Below are 24,405 nucleotides of genomic sequence, written 5' to 3' on the forward strand. Positions count from 1 at the left end.
ATTTAATTTTTTTGATGTTTTTAAGAATAAAGCAAAAAACACTCAGACATAAAGATGACTGTTTTATGCTCTTTTGAAAAGTAACTAATTTGTATTTAAAATCATTTTTATCTTTTTTGAATTTTTTTATTCCATGATTTTCTCTAATCTATTATTAATTATTTGTATTTTTTCAAATTAATCAAAATAAAATAAATACATAACTAATCCCTTAACAAACTAAAATAATGGCATTTTTAATAAATAATGAAAGCTAAAATATTATTGTTTCAAAAAATATCTCTTTTTTTTTCACTTTTCATAAACTGTGTGGCCCGTGTATTTAAACTCTTTTGTGTATCCTACGTGTATAGAATGACCATTTAACAACTACAACGTGTATCCAACATGTAATTATAAATGTCTTAATTGAAAAAAATTTCTAAATCGATAACTTTGATCGAACTTCTATCTCTTCACAATTTATTCCAAGTTGAAGCTCTCCCTATTTGCGATTTCCTCCAGATTGAAGTTGGATTCGTCATGTTCGTGTTACGATCTTGAAGATTTCATTGTGTAAGTTACGATTGTCGATGTTTTTTTTTACATGTTTTATTAAATGAATGACAAAAAGCCAGATTTTATTAAATTAGAGAGTTTGTGATTTTTGGGAATATTTTATCCTTTTTTTGCTATTACCCAGAAAATGTCCTTTAAAAATTTGTTTTTTAGTTGGTCTATGGGTTATATGAGTTTATTCCATTATCCTAAGTTAGGATTTGTTTGATATTTTATAGGGCTACATAACAATTTATCATTGAGGAGATTATATTTAAAAATTCACCATGGTGAAATCTTATACGAGACATCTGTTTCTACTTATGTTGGAAATTGTGTGCCTACACTCAAGTATATTATTGAGGACCACTTTTTCATTTTGAAACTAGTTCAACAATAGAACCTCCAAAATCAAGGGAAATGTTAGACAAACCTGACAAGAAGAGAGGAAAGAGTAAGGAATGAGCTAAAAAATATAAAAAACTTTCAAGAAAAGGAGAAAATATGGTATATTCCATATGCAAGAAAACTGATCATAACAAAGATGTGTGCGCAAAAGTAAGTAATAATTCATATTCACATTTGTAAATTGCTTAAAGTTTATATATATATTATAATCATATATTTTATTTTGTGGTGACATAGTATGGAAGGGGGAACACTTCTCAACCTGAAAGCCAGAGAAATTCAAGCCAACAAAGTTATTCTTAAATAGGAGTAAGGAGTAAGATTTGATTTTGCATATTCATTTGCATTAATTTTTATTCTATAAGTTATTCATATCTCCTTATTTTTGTTCAACATGTTAAAACATAATCAAGTCAACAAAGTTTCGTTTGTGCTGATATTACAGTTGTGTTAAGAACTACTCAAACAACAATAAGATTTAATAACTCATTTGTTCTACAAATTATTCATATATCCATATTTATGCTACATAGTCTACAATGGGAGGCCTATCACATTTTACTTTCAGAATCACAGATGCGGCGACACAATCAAGTTATATTTGTGCGGACACAATATTTATGCCAAGATCTCCTCAAAATAGGATTTAAGTTGGAACTGAAAGAGGATTGAGAAGAAAACTAATGCAAGAGGGATCCCATTTATTACTGAAAAAAAATAGTTTTTCTAATCAACTACCACCTTTATCAGGTCACAGGAAACCATACAGTTCTGCCTCATTTGTTGTTGCTACTGGAGGAAACAAAAGGCCAGCAACTAGTTTGATGTTTACTCTGATCCTACAACTGGAGCTCAAGTCTGTAATGTATGTTCACTTAATGTGTTTACTTTGTTTTGATGTATAATCTGATAACCATATTATGATTTTACTTTATGTTACACTTTTTTTTTCTTATATTACAACCTGATACATCAAGTGAGATGAATTTCATGGGCCAACAAAATTGAAGAGTGTTTCATCAATCAATATAGACAATGACTTTAAACCCCGTGGCGTGAAAAAGAAAGATAAAGATGCAATCAATATCTCACAGTTGCAAGAAATGAAAACAAACACAAAAAAAACTTGGAGTATTCATTTGGAAAATTGTTATGACTTTGACCCATGTTAAACAGGTCTTCAACAAGCTACTCTTTCGTCTATTTTGAAAACTCATGTATTGTATTTTTGAACCATGCAAGACAATGGTTTTGAATAACAACTAAGTACCTCTCAATTCATTTGCGTTATGTATTTTTCAATCATGACTTTATGTTAATTACTTTTTAGTCATGCATTTGTGTTATTAGCTGAATTTTTGAACAACAACTAGACTACCTCTCAATGTAGTTATATTTTTGTCAATAAAACTAGTCGATCCCAGAACTAATTTCAGAACACAGGGCAAATTAGAAAACAGAGACAAATTACAAAAGAGACACTAATCAATTCAGAATGGAAGTTACAAAAGAGACACAATTCAATTCACACCGAAAGTTACAAAAGAGACACAATTCAATTCACACCGATAGTTACAAAAGTGACACTGACCAATTCACATTCAAACTTTCAATTGATACAAAATATGAACTTAACAGACGAATAAAGTACAACACTAATTGATCTAGAAAACCTCCTAACTACTGTAAAACTAAACAATTGAGTACTTCAATCTTGAACTACTATTAACTACACAATATTAAAGAACCATTATATAGTTAGCAAACACAGAAAAACAATCACAACTTGGTTAAATTTGACATTTCCTAATCTCTTTGGAGTTTAACTTCCGAGCTTCTTGTTCAATACCATCATCTTCTCTTCATCTCCATTCAATTGAAATTTCAAAGAATCCCTTTTTTCTTCGAGTTCTTTCACTTTTTTCTTTAGTCGAAAAATCAATTTTTAACCATCTATGAATCTATTCATTAAGGTTGATTCATCAACATTTTCAAGAGACAGATCAATTCAACTAAAATAGCCACACTCATCGTTTTTCTACAAACAACATAACAATAATAAATATACAAAAATATTAATTTTTCAAATAATACAATAACAATAATTTTTGTTCGAATAATTATACAAACCTTTGATACTTTGCATCTAAAAAATCGATGACATGAGTTTAGTAGAATCCTCAAAGTTTTCAGTCGACAATAGTCACCACACTTACATATATCGACTTCTTTGATATTCACTGAACTTTGCGATATTTGATAAAAGACAATTTATATAGAAGAGAGAAATGTTGAAGATTTAGAGAAAAATGAGAGAATTGGGGATTTAGGATTCTAAAATAGATTCGGGGAAAGAAGAATTGGGGATTTTAATGTTACAATGTCAACGTTAAAATTTTAACGTTGGAGGTCTTAAATGCAGGGTAGAAATGGGAGAAAAACAATTCACCCACCGTGTTTGCATGACTCACAAATGATTTTTCATGTAGAAAAAAATGCTTAGACGATTCAAATATAGGATAGTAGAGGTGTTCAATAGCTACAAGGTCTAGTTGAGAGGTCTAAATGAATAATGAGGACAACTTTAAGAGGACACAGATGACATTGGCTTTAAATTGACTTTGGCGTTAAATATATGTAGCATTACTTATAGATGTTAAACAATCATAGAGTTTGATGCCTAAATAATGGACAAAAAATCAAAATGTATTCAATTAAAATGTAAAAATTGACTTTCACACTAACTGTATCGGTTGGATGTAACTCCTTTGATTTTAGCCCCTCAAAGCATTCTATCATCTTCTCTTCAATTTATTGAGGTTCATTACGATAATATATCTTTTTTTTACTCTGAAGCGACATATGATGTAGTCACAAATGAAATTGATGACTTTTTTTTCTCTTATTTTATGTAAGTCGAAATACTTATCCTTATAAACATAATACCAAAGAGGTTAAGCCTATCCGAACTTCACACGCAATGTGTAAACGTAAGTAAACAACGTAAGGAAAGTAAAAACAAATACAAGTCCATGAATGATATATGATTGCACTAGGAAATGTGATCGAAAATTTAAAGGACGACCTAATGTTAGGATTCAAAATGGTTCGTGATGGCACTCATCTTATCTCACTAGAAAAAATCAAATCTAAAACCCAAACAAACAAGATAAATGCAGAAAAAAAAGCAGAGATGCCAAATAATGCAGATAACTTACCCTTTGTTTGGATGGTTGTTACATATTATTTCATAATGTATCGTATTATATTGTATTATGTCATGCTTAGAGATGCCAAAATATACTTGTCCCGGGCCGTCCCAAAAAATCCCTAGATCAAGTGAGATTTGACTTAATTTTTCCAGCCCATTTAAAAAAGAAGTTTTTTGCCCAGTCTCATTTAACCCCATAATCATTACTAATTCATTCTCAGCATTTAAATATACACGAAAGTGTCTAAAATCCTTCACCTATTTTTATTACTCCCCGTCAAATAAAGACATTCACGATTTAATAATGCTTAACTACTGGTTAAGAAATCTACTTGACTTAATTAATCAAATAATCACTTCGAAACTTGAGTTTTCCCTCTTCGTTGGACCTCCAAATCAAAACAAGCCAATCAAATAAGTAATCACAATAAGAATTTGGTATCAATAATAGCTATTTCAAATAATTTAGAAAACGAAGCAAAATTGACTTAAAATCTAATTATGACAATAAAGGGTATATCTGAAAATTTGTACAAAAATGCGTTATTCAAAGAATTTTTGTCTCACTGGTGAAAATCATTTTAAAAATGAAGTTGAATCGAACTCAAATCACCATTACTACTTAAAACTCAAGTTCTTGAAAATTACCTTAAATTTTGATTCAAAAATAACAATTTAGATGACAAAATTTTGTAATAATTAATGAAAAATAAAGATTAGTTAAAATCCGTTACTCATTGAAGTTTCTTGAAAAAGTCTTTCAAAATCACATTTATTGAGCTTTTAGAGTTCAAAATTGAAGAAAAACGAAAAAAAATACCGATTTCGAAAAAAAAGACACTGCTAGGGATCCTTGGCGAACACAGACTCTCGCCTCTTAACTCTTCGCAAACACGGAGGTATAACATCCTAACCTTCCGCGAATGCACAATTCATCAAACACAAGCAACCAACAAAATTAGCAAATATTAAAATCTTCGCATGTACTAACCAAATATATTACCCAACTAAATTTAGTGCATTGGACTTAATGGAACCGTCAAAACATAAATTCAGAATTTTCTCAATCTTAAATTCGTAAAAATCCCACTAAACTAACTTAAGGCTCAAAATACATCAACCAAGACCTCAATTAGGCCTAAAGTCATATCCAAATCAAAGTGAAACCATCGAACATCCAACAAAGCGTTTGACCTTCGGATGTCGATCAAAGTCAATCCAAAGACTAAAAATCACTTAAACATTCAACTTGTGACCTTAAATCCATGCAATACCTTCAAATCATCAATTGACAATACTATCACACCAAATTTTGCATTTTTAAGCAGATGAAACTGACGAAATTGCATTTCGAAATTCAAAATTCAAATTGTAACCAAAAATCATTCTTAAGACTTTAACTTATTCAAAAGCTCAAATTCCAAAATCACCACTTTTTTAATCCAATTTCACAAACTAATCGAAAAAGATTTTGGGCAACTAAATCGAAAGGAGTAAAATTATAGAAAATTTCAAAAATAACCTTCAAAATCATTACACGTGATTTTTTAATCTACAAAATCAGTGTCATGAAACACACAAGAACATTTTTCCTAGGCAAAATAAACCCTTGACACAATTTGAAAAGTAACCATCATATGTTAAGATAAATAAAATATTGCTAAATTTCTTGATATAGATAAACTTAGATACTTTGGGGCCTAATAAGAAACACGTGTTGATCACTCAGTGGTTGATATCCCAAACACGACTGATTTAATTGACAAAATAAATTTAAAAAATGGTCAAATTCATTTCTGAACTATTTTTTAGTAGAACCTATAGATGATATTGTTGAATTTTACACAAACCTTCAGGTCTTTAATGGAGTAATCACAGTAAGTACATATGTGAGAGGGTATCTATGAGTTAATACCTCAGATGGTCACTCAACTATGCACCATTCTTTCAAAAAGTCACTCAACTTTCAATTTTCACTCAAAGTCACTCAACTATGCACTTTTTTCTCAGAAAGTTACTCAACTTGAATTTTAATTCAAAAGTCACTCAACTATTCACTCTTTCCTCAAAAAGTCACTCAATCTATTAAATTATTTTTTTTAACTAAAATTTATTGATATTAATTATTTATATAACAAACCAAAATTTTTTAAAACTAAAAATACCATTTAAACCATTTAGTGATCCACCCACCTAACCCGACTCATTAAAAAATATGATATGACCCATTTTATTTTGTCTTTAATCCTAATTCAAGGTTTAAAGAGAGAGATTAATTTAGGATTAAAGACAAAATAAAATGGGTCATATCATATTTTTTAATGGGTCGGGTTAGGTGGATGAATCACTAAATAGTTTAATATATTTTAAAATTTTTTTGGTTTGTTATAAAAATAATTAATATCAACAATTTTTAATTAAAAAATAATTTAATAGATTGAGTGACTTTTTGAGGAAAGAGTGGATAGTTGAGTGACTTTTGAGTTAAAATTCAAAGTTGAGTGACTTTTGAGTGAAAATTGAAAGTTGAGTGACTTTCTGAGGGAAGAGTGCATAGCTGAGTAACTATCTATCTGAAGTATTACCTCGGGTATCTATACATAGGTAGGGTAGACCAATTAGGTTTCTTACATTATTACACATGTATTATTTCATAACAACAATGTATTCCATATTCAAATGAATTATTGGTCTTTCTCTGGTGCTAAATCGATAAATAAGCCATACACAAGTTGAACACATCAATAATAAAATTTGATTTCTAACATTATCCAACAAAAATAAAAAACATCCATTTCCTCTTTTATTGAAGTCATAAAATAAGTTCTAATCGAATTTGAAACAAAAAAAAAGAGTTTTTCTTTAGTTGGTTAGGGTCTAAATAAGTCTAGAGGGGTAAAATAACATGTGAGATAATTTTTTTAAAACATGTAATATTTTTGAAATTAAAAAAGCAAGTTTTTTTTTAAGAAAATATATTCATTTGGAGAAAATACACATGTCCATTATTAAATGATAAATATATATATAAAATATTATTTTTAACGAAAATATAGTCGTCTCTAAGTAATAAAGCTGAAAGTTATATTTGATCACTTTTTTTTTTCCTAAGATGAACGACAATAGATACGGTGAGAATTCCATCCATAAGGCTAATACTTAACGAGAGGCAATTGACCAATCAAATTTCTCCATATTCTCCCCACACCTATCTCTCTTGTGACGTGGCATCTCTTCTACCATATAATATAATTTCCTTCTACTTGTTATATTCATATATAATATAATATTAATAATTCCTATTTTTCTCCGCCATTAACTTCCCCTTCTCCTTCACAAGTTCCATAAATTCTCTCTAAGCTTATGGCAACTCAGTTCTAGAATCTTCTATAACTCAATCTCTATATCTGCTGCTACTTCGACGAAAATGGCGAGTATTTCAGCTACACTTTCAACTGCAACTTTACCGGAACTCAAATTTCTATCTCCGATTTCCACTTCCAGAAGTTTCCGTTTCCGTATACCTCAGCGGAGTAGAATTAAGGCGGCGTCGGGTAAGAGAGAAGATAACGTGGTGTTGGAGGAGAGAGATGCGGAATTGTTGAGGAAAGTGAATGGGAGTGTGAATGGGAATGGGAGTGTGAAGAGGAGTGTTGATTTGAATGGTGCGTTGTTGGTGGATAAGTATAGTAATGGAAGTGTAGGTGTGATTGAGAGTGAAAATGGAAGTTTGATGAAGTATGTGAATGGAAATGGTGTAGCGGGGAAGAGTGCGGAGAAGGTTGTGGAGGTGAAGGCAGAAGAAGTGGTTGAGAAGAGGAATAAGAAGAGTATTGATGAGATAGGACAAGAGGAGGCTTGGTTTAAGAAGAATAAGGAAGTTAAGGTATATGTCTTAACTTTGTATTTGTTGTTGCTTTAGCTTTTTGTTTTCGTTTTTTTTTTTTACATATTTAAATGTCTTGTTTTAGTTGTGTTTATGTGAATAATGTTGACAGCTGCATAGAAATTTGCTGCTCGAGTACGAACCACAACATTTTGAGGTTAAGGCATCTTATATTTGGAAAAAAAGAACGACATTTTGAGGTTGAATTAGTTGTAAATGATCAAGAGTGGGGAGGTGTTTGTACCTGTATATATATCACTATCTGTGGTTATTCTAGAAAGTTTCTAGTTTTAGGATCTACTGTTTATTTTAAGTGCATTGTTATGTGAATTCCAAATTAATTTTTGGGTGACTAGCCTTGATATGTACTATAACAAGGATGAGTTGTATATTTAGTGAATATGTTTTGTTCGAAAGGATCAATGAGAGTTATCTAAATCTAGTATTCCATAAAATGTAGTGGACCCTCATTCCTTTCTTCCACACAATGAGGTTCAGTTAAATTGGTGTCATATTTGATGAATACAACAGCAACTGCAGATCAATCTCAAAACTGTTCCTTTCTTGATGAAGTTCAAGCCTGATGAACTTTATGTTCTCCCTTTGTCTAATCTTCTTAAGATGAGAATTATCAACACATGACTGCAGATGTTTATTACTGGCCTTTTTGATGAAAAAAATGAAGTTCTCTTATTAGAGGTGCAAGATGAAGACCATCCTGGCCGAACGAGTTTGTGAGTGGGCAAGTTAGTGGATTGGTTATATTAAAACTAAAACTAACCAGGTCACTATATCAACCTCACATCTACTCAATTGCTGTAGTGGAAATGTAATAGAACTCGATGCATGAGGGGGGATTCATAATTGGACCAGAAAGAGTTTGGAGACTCCGGTTCACGCACCGTTTGTTGCAGTTGGCAAAGAAACTAAATGATAAAGAAGGATTTCAATGCTTATATAAAATATTGCAATTTAGCCTCTGTGCTTTAAGGGTACTCGTGATCTCTGGTTCATTTCTGGATAAAAGCCAGATTATGACGTTACTGAATGGTTTTTGCAGGTCTCTGTACCGCCTGGAGGCCGTTGGAACAGATTCAAAACATATTCAACTATTCAAAGGACTTTAGAGATATGGGGATCTGTCTTCACTTTCTTATTCAAGGCTTGGTTGAATAATCAAAAGTTCTCCTATCAAGGTTGGTCAATGACATAACCCAATTTTTGACACCTGTTTCAACTAGAAACATTAAGGAATGATGCCTAATTCTACTTAAAAAAATAAAAGCCTATTCAAAATTCATTTAAACTGATCTACGTGAATAGCTTTTTAGCTATTCACTTGTTTAGTTTCTTCATTGAATTTTCCCTGCATTGAAGATATTGGATCCATGAATTGATGGAAAGAATATTTTACTCTTCCAAAGGATAAGCTATTTATGCCGTTCTCATTGGTTGTTGCTATTCCAATGGGCATTTCAGGACACAAACTTCCTATCAAGTCCGAACTATCCATTTTCATTTAATGATATTTCTTCTTTATATTGATGACACTGAACTATGCAATAGTCAAAATGATTTTACCATGAATCCTAAAGAATCTATTTTCCATCATTCCCCCCTTTATACTTTGTTTTGACCTATTTCCCCCAGATTTTACAACAATAACCTATCTATAATTGTTGATAACAAAGCAGTGACCAATACACCGTCAACTCCCATCATATGAAACGGCTACTGAGGAGGCTAGGTTAGCCAAAAGATGGTTAATTCTTGTTGCACCTTCAGAAACTCATCATTTGCCACCCCAATCTGTTATTTAAAGTGATAATACAAATAAAATACTCCTTACTGTAACTAATACGAGGAGCTGTTTCATGCAGGTGGAATGACAGAAGCAAAAAAAACTGAGCGGAGAAAGGTCCTTGCTAAGTGGTTAAAAGAAACTATTTTGAGATTGGGTCCAACTTTTATCAAGATTGGCCAGCAATTCTCAACAAGAGTGGATATTCTTGCTCAGGAGTATGTTGATCAGTTGTCTGAGCTTCAGGTCGGTGATGTCCTGATTAAGTTACTGTATGTTTGATCTTCTATTACACACACTCACCAAAACTTGGTACCTTCTCAGCATCCTTTAAGTTTGAAGATTGAGGCTTAGTTGTTGTTATTTAAGCTTGAAGACATCTTTTGCTCAGTTTAAGTAGCTGGGGATCTTGGCTCATCATCTGAAATTGGTATCAAAGTGAACAGTCTGGTCATATATATAGCTTACTATCAAGTTTTGCCAATCCAACTATTGTTTATCTTTCTGTTGTTTAGTATTTTTTTGAGACGATTTATAATTTCTCAAGCTGGGCACTATTCATATCTGTTTTTCCTCTGAGATTTTCCGATGTCTCGAGTAACAGACACGAGCAATGCGTGGAGCTTGAATGATTATTTTAGCAACAAAGATTACCTGTCTACAAGAAACCTGACTCACATATACATGGCATTAGCTTACAGAATGCAATGAAGAGGACGACTGAGCATGTTGTTGGAGTAGATGATTCTTACACAATCGATGGCTATGTAATACTTGAGATGATATCAACATCTAAGTAAATAAATTATGCAGTTGAGATCCATAGTCCCTGAGATGGGATATACTAACTTTGTGGGATTTTATATTTTGAAAGCACAATACATCTAAATATAGCCTATATAATTGGCAACACATGCTATGCAGTAAATTTATTTTCACCTAGGATGAAGCATGCCTGGCTACTTTTTTATTCTTTTTGCGGTGTACTTTCCCTTCATACCCTCTCGTGATTTCTTTATGGGTTTTCTGTCATTTCCTGGTGCTATGCAGTATGTTTTCTTTTTTTTTTCTTCTTCTTAGAAACAATTAATTTTACTGGGCATTGTTTATTAACACGACTAATTTTTCTCTACTCAGGACCAAGTTCCTCCTTTCCCATCTGAAACTGCTGTATCCATAGTTGAAGAAGAACTTGGCGGCTCATTGGATAATATATTTGAAAGATTTGACCGTGAACCAATAGCTGCTGCAAGTCTTGGTATTATTCACTTAATTCTGATTGTCTCACAGAGATCCATCCTTTATTTAGCAAATAAATTCTGCAACTACCAGTGATTGTTCTATGTACTCAACAAGCTTTGCCAGAATGAAAGATAAGAACACTGATATATTATAATGCAGGTCAGGTGCATCGTGCAAGACTGAATGGGCAGGAAGTAGTTGTCAAAGTACAAAGGCCCGGTCTTAAGGATCTTTTTGATATCGATCTTAAAAACCTGAGGGTCAGTTTTAGAAAAAGTATCTTTTACATTTAACTCTTGAGTTCTTTTGTGTTATCATTTGGATATGATCTTCATTGACTGCATTGATAAAGCCCCTCTGTGCTGTTTTTTCTTCTTAGATCTTCCGATCTAACTTCCAGATTTTGCCAGAATAAGTCTCATTTCAAGTAATTTATCTGTATGCTTGGTGCTATGACCTAGTTTTCATGATGAATGACACTCCTCCAGGATATTGTGCACTAAACATTCGTATGAGACGTGACTTTATAGCACTGATATGATCATTTCTACTTCTAATTTTCAAAAGATAGGTTGTTCATTATCATATATATTTTCATGTGACATATTTCTTGCAGGTGATAGCTGAATATCTGCAGAAAATAGATCCTAAATCTGACGGTGCGAAAAGAGATTGGGTTGCAATCTATGATGAATGTGCAAGTGTCTTGTATCAGGTATTTTGTTAGTAAATCATTTATTTTAATATTGCCAATTTAGCATCATCATTTCAATAAAAAAATAATTTAGGACTTCAGGATTCTTTCCTCAGTCTGACTTATCTTTGTTTTCTTTTTTCATCAAGTTTATTTTTGATTTACTTTTCCCTCTTTGAGGTGGACTTGGTGTCTAATTGACCTGCCCAGTTTGCTTGTACAAGTTTCATTCCAAAGACATATATCTAGTGGTGAGGTCTGAACCATATAGGTTTTCATGGAAGAAATTTTTCTGGTTGACAGACAATCGTAGAAACATGAGCTTGTGATATAGCTACACCTAATTCCAGACTGGTTAATGTAACAACTATAAAAAAAGGACCAAGATTCAGAGTTTTAATTAGTTATGAATCAGAATTCAAAGTTATTGGTCTTTAACAAGAACGGTATTGAACTGTTAAGAGAATGTAATGGAATGTCATGTGAGAAGGAGAACAGATTCATTCAAAAGTTCACATCATATTATGGTTTGATGACATTAATTACTGTCTTATCTCGCTAGAAGGTTCTCTTTGCACTTATTCAGAATACTTCAAAATACAATTACCAGTTTTAGAAAAAATAAAATAATAGAATACTTCCATTTTCCTTTACTCAAGAGTTCAGGACTTGGAGCCTGTTTGGACCGACTCAAAATAGCTTTTAAGCACTTCTATAGTGTATGGATAAAATAAAAAGGTGTTTTTAAATACTTTTTGATAAGCCAAAAACCCCAAAAGTAAGCCAAAAATCACAAGTTTGAGTTTCTAACTTATGGCTTTTGACTGATGAGCCAAAAGCTATATGCCCATCCAAACAGGCTCTTCAACAATGACAACTGGGTCACCTGGGAACTGTGTTTTTGATGGCTTTGTATTAACTGCAATCATGAATTGAAGTAGTTTATAAGTTACTCTAGTGATTGCCTGACCTGCATTCTGGTCCTATTATTTTATTTTGTATCTAATTCAATAGTCAAATGCTGCTGGATCTTTTTAGGATCAGTGTGTTGCTATCGTCCTTGATTTGCATCTTTCAAGCTGTAAGTTTGTCTAATAAGAGATGTTATTTCATGAGTTCTGCAGGAGATTGATTACACTAAGGAAGCTGCCAATGCGGAACTGTTTGCAAGTAACTTCAAAAACCTAGATTATGTGAAAGTCCCATCGATATACTGGGAATATACCACACCACAGGTTCAACATAATCAGTGATAATGATGGTTTAACTGATTAACATTGATTCTCTCCACAATTCATTTTATTTGAACGATATTTTTCACTCCTTTCAGGTTTTGACAATGGAGTATGTCCCAGGCATTAAAATAAACAGGATTCAAGCCTTAGATCAATTGGGCGTTGATAGGAAAAGGTGAGCTGAAACTTACATCATTCAATTTGTTGAACCATGAAATTTACCTATATCCTTCATTTTCATTCATGTACTGGTGTTGTAATCATGTCCGAGAGACACGTTGCTTCACAGTGATCCTTAATAAGTACTCAGACGGCCTACTTAAATTGGATGTGTTCTGTCAATTCATTCTCGTGTCTGATTGTAACTCAGGTACTGAGTAATAATAGCAGGCAGGCCCCGAAATGATATGCCTTTGGACTTCTCTTAATTGTTTATCAGGTTAGGGCGGTATGCGGTTGAATCCTATCTGGAGCAAATTCTGTCTCATGGTTTCTTTCATGCTGATCCAGTAAGATTCCGACATTCACAGTTATTCTGCTCTACTTTGATTCACAGTGCACTTCGTAACCAAATAGCAACATATAATAGATCTGCCAGTTTGAGGTTTAACATATTCAATAAACGAGTACAAGAATTTTACTTCCTTTGTTTCCCTTTTCCGCATCCTCATTGTTTACCCGGCTGCATCACCATGTTTGCTTTCCTTCTAGCCATTCAACTCCCAAGCATATAAACTGCAACAAAATCTTGCTTTGATTGTTCAAGGAAAATTATTTTGTTATAGATTGGTAGTCGTACCTCATTCACTTGGATATAACCAAGTAACTACTTCAGAGATACATTTGGAGAGCTTCACCTTTCATACCAACCAATTTTAAGCTGTTGATATCTTTAACGCTTTTCGAAGTACATTGTTTCCATCTTACTACTTAGCTCTAGCCTTACCTCATATCTGTGAAGTGTGAAAGTGATGGTTTTCCAAAGAAAGTTGGCGTTGATTTGATTTCTTGCAGCATCCTGGAAATATAGCTGTGGATGATGTTAATGGTGGAAGGTTGATCTTTTATGATTTTGGAATGATGGGAAGGTGAGTTGAACATTTCCATCTAAGTAATATAAATGACTCTGAAGTTCTCCAACCTAAAACTAGTCAGTTCTCACTCACTCTATCACATTGCAGCATAAGTCCTAATATCAGAGAAGGCTTGCTGGAAACGTTCTATGGAGTTTATGAGAAAGATCCAGATAAGGTGATCAAACTTGAAGTTCCCATGCTTGCTTGTTTCCTTTTTTTTTTTTGGGGTTCTGTCAATGTTCTAATTAACCACATAAATGCTTGGCTAAAGTTCTCGTTGCATGCAGGTCCTGCAAGCAAGTATTCAAATGGGTATTCTGGTTCCTACTGGCGACATGACTGCTGTCAGACGAACTGCACAGTTTTTCCTTAATAGGTACTTGCCCACATCATATCTTTCAATTTTTATGTTGTTTAAACTGAAATTGAATGTTAAAGACTTGAGACTGCCAAAATTAAGCCCATTGTCAACATTACTAAATTACTAATCAGCTAAGATTGTGGGCTGATGTACATTTTTTGGTTTGGTATATTTTTTCGGTGAAGGTTGTGCTCTCATATATAAATGAAGCGAAAAATTTGTTCGCAAACTGTTTGCATTAGAATCTGGGAGAGGTGCCTGTTTCTACAAGGGTTTTTTTCCTTTTTCCCTCTATTTGCCTTTATCTCTTTTTCTCAACCAGGTTTTAGTGCAGATTATGCCTGTTGACATCAACTTGTCAGCCCCTAAATATTTGAGTTCTACGTGTGATCTTTCCTTGTTCAAGTAAAAATTTGGTCCATCTTGTATAAAATTTCTAACTGGTAGGTTTCTAATGATGGGTCTTTCTATTATTGACAAGTAATAAGATTTGATCAACAGAAAGTTGGGTGAAGCCTGTATACAAGAGGTAAACATTGAGCAGCTATAGAGCAAGCATTTATTCCTACAAAGTGAAACCGGTAATTATACATATAGAAACCCCTTATATGCTCCAATAAAATGCAAAAAGAAGCCAGATTGAATGAAAAGGCCTTCCCAATCTTTCAAAAGCCGTTTGTTTGTTTCCGCCTCATATAGTCCATATCGTGGCTTGTGGTGGTAAATTCTATGTTCATCTTCTCTAATCCCTTCGGCCTCTCAATTTTTTTCATCTTGAGAAGCTCCTTAACAGTTGTGGGCATTGCGTATCTACTTTTGAACAACCTGTTTGAAGCGATTCACCTACCTCATATCATTTTACAGCGGATGAGCGGGTGGCTAACATCCACTCCTGCTCCTTTAAACAAGATACACCAGCTAATATGAACTTCTCTGTTCCACATCTTTATAGACGTCTTCGGAGTTGGCTATTCACACGATTTACAACATTGGACAAAACTTGTCATGTAATAAATGCTTTTCCTTTGTTTTCCCATTGCTTCTGTTATCTATCCTGCTTCCTTTCATCAGATTAAGTGCATCAAATTTCAGGTCCTTTACTGCAAAAAGGAGAGAGTCAATTCGACTCTCATTTTGTGGTTAACTGTGACCAGAACCTAAGCTGCATTGACTCTGAGCTATTTTAAAAAGACCTCTGATTCAGAAGGTGCTTTGTATTGTGCATCATCACTTGCATTGTTAATGGAGAAGAACTCATCCGATAAGTGTTTAAATTGATTGAAGCTTGACAGTCGAAAGTTTGCAGCTTTGAAGAGCGCCTTGCAGCACAAAGAAAGGAGAGAGAAATGGCACAAGCAGAACTTGGGTTCAAAAAGCCATTGACCAAGGAGGAACTAAAGGAGAAAAAGAAGCAACGTTTGGCTGCAATTGGTAATTCACTTGTCTTATCTTCTTTTTCTGCTCTAGATAAACACTTCTTTGTGATAGCTTGTTCTATTCCTTTGCGCAATTATTTCGGCTAATCCTTGGGGGCTGTTCAGACTTCAGAGGAATGGAGAAAAGCAACATGTTTTTATTGCTTGGTCTTCCCCTCTTTGCATAAGTGGTAAAAAGCAAAAAAAAAAAAGAAAAAAAAAGACTAGTTAATGTTCACTTTACTTGTAGGCTCAAACTCAGATTTTCTTCTCACTAACAGGTGAAGATCTACTAGCCATTGCAGCAGATCAGCCATTCCGATTTCCTGCCACATTTACTTTTGTGGTTAGAGCATTTTCAGGTACTTGAGTGCCAGCTTATGTAATTGCTTACAATTGTGCTGCTTGCTTTGGCTTTCAACTTCTTATAGTGGAAACCATTATTATTGTTATCAGTTTTGGATGGCATTGGGAAGGGTCTTGATCCACGATTTGATATCACTGAGATAGCCAAACCGTGAGTGCACCACGATATATAATTTCTTTTCTTTTTGTAATTTCCTCCCCTTTTTTCTACATAAACTTTTATGCTGCTCTGTAGCTATGCCATGTTTTTTGACATAACTTTTACTCTGCTCTATAGCTATGCCCTAGAGTTGCTTAGGTTTCGTGAAGCTGGTATTGAAGTCGCGGTAAAGGTAAACCTAGTAAAAGTTTGAAAGTATATGCAGGTTTTGTTTTCCAAAAGTGCTTAAGTTTTAACAACTAATCTTTCTGACTTCCAGGACTTCAGGAAGAGATGGGACAGACAGTCTCAGGCATTCTACAACTTGTTCAGGCAGGCTGATAGAGTTGAGAAACTTGCTGCAATTATCCAGCGACTGGTAAATAACATGCTTTAAATTAAAATTTGATCTCAGATCCATAATTTTTCAGTCTTATGCTTTATCCATTTATATCTATTCTGATTTGCTCACAGGAGCAAGGTGACCTTAAGCTTCGGGTTAGAGCTTTAGAATCTGAAAGGGCTTTCCAACGTGTTGCTGCTGTTCAGAAGACAATTGGAAGTGTAAGTTGTCATACATTCTGGTAATGTATACATATTCATTGTCATGTGAAATTTGGTGTACTTTTTTAATCAAGAAAGGAACTGTCATTCTTCTATATCAATAAAAAGTTGTGCTGTGAGATGGAGCTATCTCTGAGTCTGACTATGGGCTGCCCTGTTAGACCCTCTCTTGTGGGCCCTTTGGGGGTGGGGGGAAGAAAGAGGATTCACTCATAGTGTAGATAATATCTATACTTACATAAGTTTGCTGCTCTTTTTGCCTGCTCATTGTTTCACTTCTTAATGACTTAAGGTCTTCATTTCATCTGTTTGGGATCTTATCTGAACAGGGAGTAGCCGCTGGAAGCTTGGTTAACCTAGCTACAATTTTGTATCTCAACTCCGTCCGTGTAAGTACATCTTCAATTGTATATTTTAAGTTTGTCATCTTTGCATACTAATGTTTAACTTACACGCATCTTCATTTTACAGATCCCCTCTATTATAGCGTACACTGCCTGTGCATTCTTTGGCTTCCAAGTCCTGTTTGGCCTTCTGAAGGTTAAAAAATTAGATGAACGAGAAAGATTGATTACTGGAACAGCTTGAACAAATGGAACAGCTTGAACAAATGGTGAGCAATTCTTCTCTAATTTAGATCTGACAGAAGCAAAAACTCTAAAACTTTTATGAAGTCTTTCAAAGTTTGATAGGTAAATTTTAGAAGTACGCTTCCAAATTTCAGATTTGCTTTAGGTTATTAAGTCAAACTTTGGGACATCTGAAAAAATATAATAAAAAATAATTAGAGGTAGAAACGGCATCTAGAAACTTTTCATGTACAGTAAGCCATTAGAGTTGTCTTTAATGGCTTACTGTTCATGGAAAGTTTCTTGTTGGCATTTCTACCTCTTTATCGCATGCAAAAAAATGAAAATGGGGACGTTCCAGGTTATTTACATTTTTGTATTAGAGTTGATATTGGTTACTAATAATATCTAGGAAAATTAGAGTTAAACTTCAGAGGCTTCACACAATGGTAGAGTCGGCGAGTCATTTTGGTATAGGGAGACATTTATCCATGTTAAAAGTTTGACTTGCTCCTCCTGGTGGAAAGAAAGTTGACTTGTGAAGGAAGAAACAAATTACTGGAAATTCAAAGTTGAAAAAAGATTCTTTATAATGGATTTTCATCTAAACATGTGTATAGTTTTTCATTAAACCTAAAGAGGCTTCTTCTATATATCGCTTTAGGGTTAAGCACATGTTCAAGTGCGTAAAACAAAAGTCGGTTTCAAATATCAAAATTCCCAGAAAGAGGATTTAATAAGAGGAAAGTTTGAGCAAGACAGATTCTCGAAAAACTCTTTACTTTATATAAAATAAAGATTCCAAAAATCTTCAAGTCCACTATGAAGGATAACTGGATAAGCTTGTATTCAGCCTTTGACTGAAAGGAGCTAGGCTTGTTAAGCACTGTTGGTATGACATAGTGCAAGATCTCTAGATTAAAACTTCAAGGTAAGACTTCCTTTTGGATCAAGCTTCCCGCAAGAAATTTTGTTCACCAGTTAGAGCAAAAGTTGTACCAATATTGGCTAAAAATTTGGAATCTTTACTCTGGTTGATCATGGTTGACTTCTGAACTACTGTAATGTTGAAACCATGGATTCTTTGATCTATATTGACCCATATAATGGAGATGGCCTAACTAATGGGAAAATTGCTTCCAAATCTAAGCAGAGAATGATTGTTTCGTAGAAAAGAAGATAGAAAAAACATGTATAAAATCTTCCTAAAAGACAATATAAATTGTTCTAGAACAATGAGGCTTCTGAAGACCATTATAAAGAACTATCAAAAATTCAATATCTTTAAAATAAGAAAGAAGGGAAATATTTGAATAATCACATGATTCTCGGACACCTTTATGATAAAACACACAAGAGGCAGTGATTAGGTGTTCCGTGTGTTCCAAAAACTTCTGTATATATTAAGTGGAGTACTAAAGGTTATATCAGACTAATGGTGAAGTTCTTTTTGGAAATTCTCTTTCTAAAGGAATTCTAATTTTGATGCTATAATGGAACTATTTCGTAGAGTTGTGTACAAAAATTTATTTTCTACGAAAATAGACAAGTGAACAAATTAAGAATGTTTAAATAAAGCTGTTAAAGAAATAATTAACAGAACAAATATGTGCTCTCTAACAACTTAAGCTTTTAGATGAGATGTTCATATATGCTTCAGATGTCCAGTCTTGGGCGCATGGGTGTTAAGAGTCCCACATCAGCTGTGGAAGGGGTGTTTGGTGTACTTATATAGTCTTGTGAATCCCTCACGTTATGAGCTAGCTTTTGGGGTTGAGTTAGACCCAAGGTCTATTTCGTATCAAAAAGCAAATTGATAATGCAAACTCAAATTTATACTGGTTCAGTTATGCGTACGTTCAATTGCCTTGTTCTGGGGTTCCTCTAGATCAATTTATTTTTCTCTAGCACAAAGTAATGAGTGGTTTTGCACGTGCACACCATGTGTGGTTGTCTTTGTATCATCATGAAAGAGTTACCTGTAGTGGTTTCGACATTGCTAACCACCGACAAAGGCTGCCTAAACTCTCTCATTTAGCGATTTAGAAAGCTAGGTCTTTGTCTAGACAGTAAAAATGAAGATGATTTTCACCTTTTCGGTGTAGGGCTTCTTTCAGTACAATGATGAACTCTCCTATAGATAAATTGTGAACTATAAGTACAAATTTCCAAGTACAAGAAGCTGTGCTGCTTTGCTCTTTTCTTTTGGAGTGCTTTTCTGTCTTCTTGTCCTCAAATTCTTGGTCAATTTATACTAGATATCCAGACTTTAGGAATTCTTTGTTGAAAGTATTCCTTGTGAAGCACCAATAGCAGTTGGAGATTAAGTCTTCAAATTTCATTAACTTCAGCCATAGTTGACTTGTTCAATCTTCAGTTGCCTCAAGTTATTTCCATATCCAGTTCTCTTAGCTGCCGAAACTTTTCATTCTTCAATTCTTATATAACTCGTGCTTGTGCATCCATGGATATTTTTAAGAGTAACTTCCACACAAGTTCATTCTTTGAATTTTGTTCCTCCTATCTTCAAGATCTTTTCCAATCTGGTATTTCTTTCCTTATTTAGATCCTCATCAATTTCATTATTATGCTAAGCACCCAAATTATATCACTTTCATTAGCAGTCTGGATCTTCCTTTAATTGCTCAATTTATCAATCAACATCCTTTGATCAATCAATCCTGCATAAAAAGAATAGCCGCAGATCAGGATGATTTATTTGATTAAAACTCCAAGTACCAAAATAACTACAATGCTAGTCTATATGAATCTTCACTGACTATGATACTCCATTCAAACTCATCTCATGCCAATATTAAAATTCCAAATAAGTCTATTTTTAGATCATAATATAGAGATGTGAAATCCTTGGGCCAACACTTCACATTTTTCCTAGATCATAATATGGATGAATCTAATGATTGTCAGACTCTTTCTCGATAGAAGGAGCTTCGTCCTATTCAGTATGCCTTCTATAAGTTTATATAGTAGCACATGATTGATTTCTCTTTTGAATCTTCAAACTTTCCTTTTTTATAGAACATTATCTGTTTAGCACTGTGCCTTGTTCCTTTTGTTGTGTACAATAGAACTTCTTTTCAATCCTTGGTTATTGAATGTTTCAGCTTGTATATTGCTGTATTTACTAGGACCAAGTCGGGTCTGTACTTATAACAGGATTAGCAAAAGATAGAAGACCATATGGGGTCGTCAAGGGTGTAGGGGACTGATTAAATTTAATTCAGTGTGCATTTGTCAAGTTGGTTTTGTAGTTTCCATATTAATATTTGGTATATATGATCTCTTCACAAATGTTTTGTTGGATTTCTTGGCGTAAGATGGTTGAGGGTGGGAGAAAAAATAGGTAGTCCTGTGAACAGGTCATTCTGTGATCATCGCTGCAGTTTTAAGCGAAGCAGCAACAGGAAATACAAATTAAAAGACATCTTTGCTAAACATGTAAAATGCAATTAATGTTTTATGCTTACTCAAACTTGATTATATTGGAATCATTAAATCTTAAGTTGGCCATTGTACAGTACAGGTTATGCTGTGATATAATATATGGGAACTGCTATTCCAAGCTGTAACCCTGGAAAAAACAAAAATAACATGGAGGGGACTTAACGGATCATTGAGGATTCATAGCACTCCCATGGCCAAGAGTTGCCAGTTTTGTCATTCAGCTTTAAGATGCATCATGTGGTAAGGCTTCCAATATGGAGTTTAACTTCTAATTATGTTGGCCAAAACAGATTGTTGTATTTCGCCATCTCCACTATAGAGCAGTCCTGTGAAGTAGTCCAAATAAGAAATATCTTTCATGTAGTATGACACCCATTTTGACCTTCTGTAGCCTTAGTGTATAGGTATACAAAATCTAGGAGATAAATGTAACTAATTTTAGCCCTATCTATCTTCAATTTTATTTGTGGAGTTCGATTCTCTTGTATTTCTGTATATTATACGATGTGAACTTCTATTTATTGTAAAATCAGTGCCATACGAGTTTCCTAGGGATCAAATATGTCATTGAGCTAACCCTTCTTTGTATTAGTCCTCTGTATGTGTATTGATATATCAAGTCTTCTTAGACTATGTATATAATTTCAACTTGTTTAAAACAGTCAGTCTACTGACCTGTCCTATGCACTTTGTATGTTGAATTATTATAAAGCTGAGGATTTTGCCGCGTTGCTTCATTTTAATCTTCTGAAGTATCTTGTGTCATGTGTCTATAGAATCCAATTCTTTCTTATTTCCATTTTGACCCACCAACATGGTGGATCCTCTAAACTTTTGTCCTTTAAACCCATTTATATACTATTATTATTGATCATTGTGGGAAAACACATACTTTGGATGAAGTGCTTGAGCTGTACCATGTGCTAGATAACATAAAAAACAAAACATCTACATTTTAAAGTTTGCACATCTGAAAAGTGCGAAGACGTTTGTGTATTGGCTAGTTTGTGTAGGCGTGTATAGTATTGTTGTGTTGGAAATTGGATTTACATTATATTAATTGGCTGTAGCTTGAAATAGGATAATGCCTTGAGCCTAATTGGTGGATGAAGTAGAAGGTCCGATTAGTACCTTTTTACTGTATGTGCGCGCATAAGCAAGACTAATAACTATTGATCTAAGACATTTTGTAGTATCATATTTCTTTCTTGTTATATATATGTAGTTTTAATACAAGATACATTATGAAATATACAAATACATGAAAGAGATGATAGTTAGAGAGATGAGGAAGAGAAACAGATACATGTAAATCAATTTTGAATTTAGAGTATGTAGAATAAATTATACCATATTGACCTACACGTATTTAAGGAAATATGTCTCTAGCAAAGAAAAAGTGATATGAAAGGTAATTTTCTGTATAACTCTGTGCATACATAATTAAAACTTAAACTAGTGAGATTTGTACTATTTATTCATTAAAAAAAAAAGTCCTAGTGTATTTTGTTTTTGCATGTTCACCATCTTTCCACGGTGTGTAGTGATCTCATCACCAATGTTTTTGCATGTGAAAGAGTGCAAATTTTAATCTGTATCTTACCGTTGGTTCCATTTAACAATTACTCAACTACGTTTTCTTTGATGTTTTTCTTCCGGCGCAGACGAGGTTAGTTTGGATAGATTTCTTACTTATTTTTCTTGTGTTAGCTATGTAAGTAAAAATATATATATTATCTTAAAAATATTTATATAAATATTATGGAAGTAGGAGGTGTGGGGTGGTGGGAATGGGGCTATGAGGGTAGGGGTGAAGGTGGATTGTGCTGTACGAAAAATGACACCATCAATGTGGAGTGCCAACATATTTTCCATACTTCCATTTGTTTTGACATGTTATAATATGACTATAATTTGCCAACTTCACACCCTTCTAAGTTCTAATTTGTAATCCAAAATAAGGAAGTAATAACTCTCTATTCTACATTTACAATATTTTATTAGATAACACATAAATACATATCAAATAATATTTACTTGTCAGACATTAAAATATAAGTAATAAGAAGCCATTAATTTTCGAAGAACATATTTTCCTTCGTATCAAACACATCATTACCATAGGAGGAAAGTTAAATTTTTCCATTGACCAACAAATTATCATACATTCTAAATCAAAAGTTGCAAAATCCTACTCAATTCGTTTGATGAACAGAGAAAAATCTATGTTACAAAGTTAAAGCCAAAACAAACAAACAAAAAAATTAAAAAAAAAGAGAAGCTTTCACCTATGGAAGAGATTGTGTATAGATATAGTCTTCATTCTCAAACAATTTCTCTTCTGCTCCACCTTTACCATTTTCTTGTTTGCAATCACCTCTATCTTGTCCACATCCACCTTTTTCACCCTTCAACATATCAACAAAACATAGAACAAGACATATTCAGAATTTAAATTTAACAGATTTAAGAATATAAATTAATGTTTACACTATTTTTAATAAATTTTCACATACACAAAACATTTTTATACCATTACAAGGATTTAATTGAATAAGCTTAATTCTGATGGTTAAAATTCGCTCCGGAAAAAGGAGAGAGAGAGAGAGAGTTTTACCTTCTTCATTGAATCCTTAGAAGAATCAACTATGAGATCATTATTAGTGACAACTTGTCTACCATGAGCTAGAAACAACAAATGGAAGATCAAAATTACTAGGATAATAGCAAAAGAGTAGAAGCTAGATAAAGGTTTCATATTGATAATAATAATAAATGAACTATATAATAAAAATATGTATTATCTTTTTGCTCCAAGAAATTACTAAGCTAAAAATTTAGTGTTTTTTTTTGCTACTCTATCAACTTATAAAGGGAAGGGAAATCTCAATGAGGGTCAATAATCTTTCTTCAACTATTTGAACTATGTCTCTTTTTTTTTTTTGTTTTTTTTTAATTTCAAACAAAATGTTTTTTAACCTTTCTTTTTGACCTGTCTCCTGATTCCACAACATGTAGCTCGATCATCAAGATTATGGGTTGGCTTCTCAGATGTTTTGTCACTTAATTAAATAATCTTTATACTATTAACAATACTAATAATAATATTGCTCCTTATTTTAGTTTTATTTTGTTTTTCTGCTTTATATTCTTACTTTTTGTAGAGGGTGAGTGGGTGGATGGTTGGAAATCGGAAAGAGCTTAAAATAAAATTATATGTAAAAGATTTAACCCGTTAGTAATATTATTCACTCTAAGTCTAGTCTCCTACAACTTTAAAACATGTCATTAATGCGTCCATTTTCCAAAGCAAATAGCCATGATCACTTGCATGTAATATAGATAACATATACTTATAGATTTTAATTTAGTATAGTGGTGGCAAATGGGCGGGTTGGATCAAATATGAGTGGGTTGAAAATAGGTAAACATAAAC

The 24,405-nt window shown here is 33.2% G+C and overlaps 1 protein-coding gene and 2 long non-coding RNA genes across 4 annotated transcripts; 2 read left to right on the plus strand and 1 right to left on the minus strand.

Annotated features, from left to right (window-relative positions):
- The first annotated feature begins 414 nt into the window (after nt 1–414).
- On the plus strand, nt 415–2,787 carry LOC109120106 (uncharacterized). The gene is made up of 3 exons (XR_002027558.3): nt 415–555; nt 777–1,095; nt 1,183–2,787. It is a non-coding gene; the product is annotated as an uncharacterized lncRNA (long non-coding RNA).
- A 4,453-nt stretch (nt 2,788–7,240) lies between these two features.
- On the plus strand, nt 7,241–21,706 carry LOC101248189 (protein ACTIVITY OF BC1 COMPLEX KINASE 8, chloroplastic). 2 transcript variants are annotated; one of them, XM_004237389.5, is made up of 21 exons: nt 7,241–8,042; nt 9,103–9,238; nt 9,923–10,089; nt 10,981–11,101; nt 11,245–11,345; nt 11,702–11,800; nt 12,904–13,014; nt 13,110–13,189; nt 13,454–13,523; nt 14,029–14,102; nt 14,196–14,265; nt 14,378–14,466; nt 15,758–15,882; nt 16,148–16,228; nt 16,323–16,383; nt 16,510–16,564; nt 16,652–16,750; nt 16,846–16,935; nt 17,265–17,324; nt 17,407–17,548; nt 21,044–21,706. In XM_004237389.5, exons 1-20 carry the CDS (start codon nt 7,584–7,586, stop codon nt 17,521–17,523), a joined length of 2,265 nt encoding a protein of 754 aa, XP_004237437.1. In that variant the 5' UTR covers nt 7,241–7,583; the 3' UTR covers nt 17,524–17,548; nt 21,044–21,706. The 2 variants fall into 2 exon arrangements, with proteins under 2 accessions (XP_004237437.1, XP_010319774.1); XM_010321472.4 differs by having other exon boundaries at nt 7,383–8,042; nt 21,049–21,706.
- Nucleotides 21,707–23,090: 1,384 nt separating this feature from the next.
- Nucleotides 23,091–23,860, minus strand: LOC104646958 (uncharacterized). Its single transcript, XR_741116.4, has 2 exons — nt 23,587–23,860; nt 23,091–23,377 (listed from the first exon to the last, which is right to left on the minus strand). It is a non-coding gene; the product is annotated as an uncharacterized lncRNA (long non-coding RNA).
- Between the last annotated feature and the right edge of the window lie 545 nt (nt 23,861–24,405).

The sequence above is a fragment of the Solanum lycopersicum genome, chromosome 4, assembly GCF_036512215.1.
Source record: "Solanum lycopersicum chromosome 4, SLM_r2.1".
In the NCBI taxonomy this organism is placed as follows: Eukaryota; Viridiplantae; Streptophyta; class Magnoliopsida; order Solanales; family Solanaceae; genus Solanum; species Solanum lycopersicum.